We start from the raw sequence: 5,547 nt of genomic DNA, 5'->3' as shown, positions 1-5,547 counted from the left end.
GGACTTGTACCTAGCTTGCTTAGAAGCACAAGAACCTGAAAACTTGATTAAAAGGTCGGAAACGAGCCAAACCCCCTAAGGTAATGCCGAAACACTCGCTTACGGGCTATTTAGGTTAAGGTTATGATGTGCATATTTTTAGACTTGAAATTTTGTAGGGACATCAGGGACCATGTCAAAAAGTCTCTGTTCAAATTTGGTAATTTTTTGACAATCTGAGAATATTTGGCGAATTTATTACCAAATTGGGACGTTTATTTGGGAAAAATAGTTAAAATACTTCAAAAATTATGAATTTTTTTCTAGGAACTCAGATTTGATGTATTTTGATCACATATGAATTTTGGGATCATTTGGAGGAGTATAAAGGTGTTTTGTGGATATGCGTTCGTGTGAATTTTTATAGCCGAATTTGGGCAGAAAAGAATATCGCACGAGCTTTTTACATTATGAAATTGATACAGGTTGATTTGGAACATGAATTGAGCATTCAGGAAATTTTGTGGAATGTTTGAAATTTTTTTGGGGTAAACGGACGATTTTTAGGCGAAATATAGCTGATAAAATGAATTTTTATAAATTAATAAATCAGTAAATAATTCCAGAAATATTTTTATAAAAATCTACAAATTTTAATTGATAAGTGACTAGATTTTCATATATTAATGATTAATGGTTAATTAATTATGCTAATTTGAAGATTAAACAAATTCAGTTTTTATAAAAACCGGCAAGTTCGCGCTAACGAACCTGCGGGAATATCAAAACACCAAGAGTGATCAAAAATCATAATTTTGGACTAATTAAGTAAAAACGAACTTTTCTATGAGAAACCTGGACAATCCGGGTGGATTGTGCGCGTTTCTTCTTAAATCAAACTGAATAAACGGAAACGGGCCCCGTGGCTAATCCGGGACCCCAGTATGTGATCCTTCTTTATAATTTAATCATTTTATTAACCAATACATTTACCCAAGCTTATTTTCCCATAACTGTTTTCTGAACGCGTAAACGAACAACTTGGCCCAGCTGGGAAAACGGGAACCTAGGCCAAGTTCAGTTTTAAGTATTAGACATTGAACAACATCACAACCTAAGCCTATTGCCACTTTCTGGGCGTTCCAGCTACACCCAGATTAGTTATACAGCCCAGTTTAGTATTAAGATTATAATAATATTAAAATATTAATATTATTATAATATTGATTATAGGAACTACTGATAGCGGACCGAACAAACCATGAGCTGATACAGTACTGATTATCTACTAAATCGTGAGTTTCATGACCCCACTTTTAAACTGTTTTACGAACTTTTGGGGTGAAAAGCATGTTTGATTACATATACATACCTGAAACATGTATTGATGAATTATCTAAGTGCTAACACACGAAAGTCCCCACGATCACAGTGATTAACTTCGAGCCGGTGGCTTGTGAATAGCACTATTGGTTTGACAAACCCAAACGGAGCCGACACGGTTTGCCGAGACACCCAAACCGTTTGCACACGACCATAATTTTTACGAACCAGCTATGTAGTGTTAGACATAGCTACCGGGGCATGTTGTGGACGGAAAGGGGCCACAGTGGTTGATTAAGCGTGGGAAATGGAGGCACGCAGCACGAACAGTCCAGGCCTCACTGTAGCTTAGCATAATTACATCACATACATCATTTACATACATACATACTTATTTCATGATTACAAGTGTTGACTTGTGAACACTCATTACTGTTTTCTTGAAACTCGTGAAACTCACCAACTCTAGTAGTTGACCCGTTTTAAACTGCTTTTCAGGTGTACCTAAATCGGAATGATTGGGTGATCTGTTACTTGCCTGAAGTGTGTGGTCGATGCTATGTGAATAGAAGCAAGGGTGTTAGTAGTAAGAATGTATAGTTAATGAACTAGTTTTGTTTATATCACCTAGACTGGAAAACAACGATAGAACAAAGAAATGTAATATATTGTAAATTAGTTTGTAATGTTTCTTTATAAACAATGTGTTGATATCAGAGGTGTCTGTTACATTCCCGTTTTACGCTTCCGCATTGTGCTAGTCGGGGTGTGACAATACCGGTACTGTATCGATCCTGAAACTCAAAACTTTGGTACCGATCAGTACCGACAGTACCAAATCGGTACCAGTTCGGTACTGGTGCCGAATTTTCTCATCCCTGCTAAGGACTAAAGAGTTATAACATGTCGCTAAAATCGAATACTTACGATATGTAAATGATTATTTGATGGGTTGTATTTTTTTCAAAGCCTGATAACACAAACGGGTATTTTAATAACTTAACGAGTATACTCAAAACCAGTGGGTAATCCCAATATCAGACAGATAATTACCCAACAAATACCCGACAGGTTTGGGACGAGCTTCACTAATCGGGTATGGGGTTGAGAATATCTAAACTCGTCACAAAATCGACTCATTGCTATTCCTAGATTCACCGCCTTGGACCACCATTTTACATTAGATGTATTCATTCATATCTTTTTTTGTTGTTTATTTTAGTTTCCAAATGGATCGTGATGATTGGATGTATAGAAGAGATCTTACTGATGCAGTATATATGATTGGTGTTCAAGGTTTTCTTAAGGCAGCTGAAACTCACAGGGTGAATGTAGGAGCTCAATCAACTTTTTGTCCTTGTGCAGTCTGTAAAAATTTCCAAACACATGATATCAAAGAAATAAAGTTTCATTTGTTGAAACATGGTTTTAGACCTCGATATACTTGTTGGTCAAAGCATGGGGAATCGCTTGATGATCGTAGCACATCGTCGATCAACTTAGACAATGATAATACAGAGAACAACGAACAATGTGTTGATCACGAAAATGACGCTTTCAATGACGGCAATGACAACTTTAATGACATGTATAACGATTTAGAGACTAATATTGAGGATGGTAATCAAGAAAAATTAAAACACCTCTTTGAAGATTCAGAAAAACCATTATATACCGGTTGTAAGAATTTTTCAAAACTTAGTGCTGTGTTGAAGTGGTTTGCCTTAAAGTCAAAACACGGATGGAGTGATAAAAGTTTCACAGATACGTTAGTGCTTTTGCATGACATGCTTCCGGAAGGTAACGAGTTACCGGTATCGTTATACCAAGCAAAAAAATTGATGTGTCCGATGGGATTGAAAGTTAAAAGAATACATGCATGTCCAAATGATTGTATGTTGTATACAAAGGAGTCCAAAAATGACCATAAATGTTTTAACTGTGGCGCATCTAGGTATAAGTGTAAAAACGAAACAGATGAAGTTGACGATGATGTGACGAAAAATGGACCACCGGGTAAAATGTTGTGGTATGTCCCAATTATACCAAGGCTGGGACGATTATTTGCAAATGAGAAAGAAGCAAAGTTACTGCGATGGCATTCAGAAGACCGCATAAATGATGGAAAACTAAGACATGTTGCGGATTCACCTCAGTGGAGAAATATTGATTATATGTATCCAGAATTTGGTAATGAGATTAGAAACATAAGGTTTGGACTTAGCTCAGACGGAATCAACCCTTTCGGATAGATGAGTAATGGTCATAGTACGTGGCCGGTTCTTCTTTGCATCTATAATCTTCCACCTTGGTTATGCATGAAAAAGAAGTACATAATGATGTCGTTGTTGATTGCGGATCCGAAACAACCTGGTAACGACATTGATGTTTATTTGTCTCCATTGATAGATGACCTTAAAAAACTATGGAGTTGAGGTGTTAATGTGTATGATTCTTATAAAAAAGAATATTTTATATTGCGTGCCATGATCTTTTGCACCATAAGCGATTTTCCAGCATATAGTAATTTGTCAGGATACAGTACGAAAGGTTAGAAAGCTTGTCCTGTTTATGAAGATGATACAAGTTCTATCCGGTTAAAAATTGTGGAAAAGTCGTTTATTTGGGGCATCGAAGATTCCTTCCGCCTAATCACCATTAGCGAAATAAAAAAAGAGAGTTTAATGGAAAAACAGAGCACGAAGAGGTAAGAAGACAATTTGATGCATTTGATCGAGTTAAAAATCTAAATGTTTAGGAAAAAGATCACGTGCTGAGAAAGGAATTTGGAAAAAAAAGTCAATATTTTGGGATTTGCCTTATTGGGAGCATTTACAAGTTAGGCATTGTCTAGATGTTATGCATATCGAGAAAAATGTATGTGATAGCTTGATTGGCTTATTGTTAAACATTCCTGGCAAAACTAAAGATGGGATAGAGGCCCGTAGAGACATGCAAGAAATGGGAATACGTGAAGAGCTTGCTCCTGTTCCGGCACACAACGGTTTTAATTTGCCACCGGCGTGCTATACTATGTCAAAAAAAGAGAAAAGAATGTTTTGCGAATGCTTACACGGTATTAAAGTTCCTTCTAATTATTCTGCAAACATTAAAAGGTTGGTCTAGATGAAAGACAATAAATTGCTTGGTATGAAATCTCATGATTGTCATGTTTTGATGACACATATGATTCCTATTGCCATTCGTGGATTGTTACCATATAAAATCCGGCATACAATCACAAAACTTTGCTTGTTTTTTAACACGATTCATTCGAAAGTTATTGATCCACAATCACTGGATGGTTTGCAAAAAGAAATTATCATGACACTATGTGAACTTGAGATGTATTTTCCACCTTCATTTTTTGATGTGATGGTTCACCTAGTAGTTCATATCGTAGGAGAAATTAAGTCTTGTGGTCTTGTATTTCTACGCTACATGTACCCTTTTGAAAGATATATGGGTTTCTTAAAAGCTTATGTAAGAAACCGTAATCGACCCGAGGGTAGCATTGTTGAAGGATATACTTCCGAAGAGGTGACAGAGTTCTGCATTGGTAATGATATCATAACATTTAAAATTTATTACAATTATATATATTATTTTTGTTGCATATAAATTATACTTGATTTATTGACAGGTTATTTGGACGATGTCAATAGTATTGGGGTTCCTCAATCTCGTCACTCGGGTAGACTTGAAGGGAAAGGAGGTGTCGATATGCAAATAATCACCCCAACTTACAATCTTTTACAACTTGCACATTTGTCTTAAAACACATGACATGTATTGCCCCTTATGTTCACGAGCACATGAAGACATTACGGTCGACATATCAGGGCAAGACATCATTGTGGTATGAAAACAAGCATAACGAAGAGTTTGCTAGTTGGATGAGAACCAAGGTAACGACAAATGGCCAAGATGTTGATATAACAGTGGAAAAGTTGGGGCGGGGTCCAGATATTAGAGTAACATCTTACCAAGGGTACGACATTAACGGTTATACATTTTACACCAAAGAGCAAGATGGAAAAAGTACAATGTAGAATAGTGGAGCTACAGTAATTGCCACATCGACCCAGTTCGGCAGGATGAATCATGATGCAATGTTAAAAATCGCCAAAGACTCATATTACGGTGTCATACAAGAAATATGGGAATTGGATTATTCTTCTTTCACCATACCCGTGTTCAAGTGTAAATGGGTGAATAACCCTACAGGTGTTAAAGTTGACAACT

General features: G+C 36.4%; 1 protein-coding gene across 1 annotated transcript; it reads left to right on the top strand.

The window, feature by feature from the left end:
- The first annotated feature begins 2,531 nt into the window (after positions 1-2,531).
- Positions 2,532-5,079, top strand: LOC143545019 (uncharacterized). The gene is made up of 4 exons (XM_077036979.1): positions 2,532-3,492; positions 4,061-4,418; positions 4,761-4,861; positions 4,946-5,079. Exons 1-4 carry the CDS (start codon positions 2,532-2,534, stop codon positions 5,077-5,079), a joined length of 1,554 nt encoding a protein of 517 aa, XP_076893094.1.
- The last annotated feature ends 468 nt before the right edge of the window (positions 5,080-5,547 follow it).

This window comes from Bidens hawaiensis, unplaced genomic scaffold (genome assembly GCF_021521415.1).
Source record: "Bidens hawaiensis isolate Kalapana, Puna unplaced genomic scaffold, B.hawaiensis_p1.1 tig00013806_1, whole genome shotgun sequence".
NCBI lineage: Eukaryota > Viridiplantae > Streptophyta > Magnoliopsida > Asterales > Asteraceae > Bidens > Bidens hawaiensis.
Note: the sequence above shows the minus strand (reverse complement) of the source record. Positions and strands in the feature narration are given on the sequence as shown.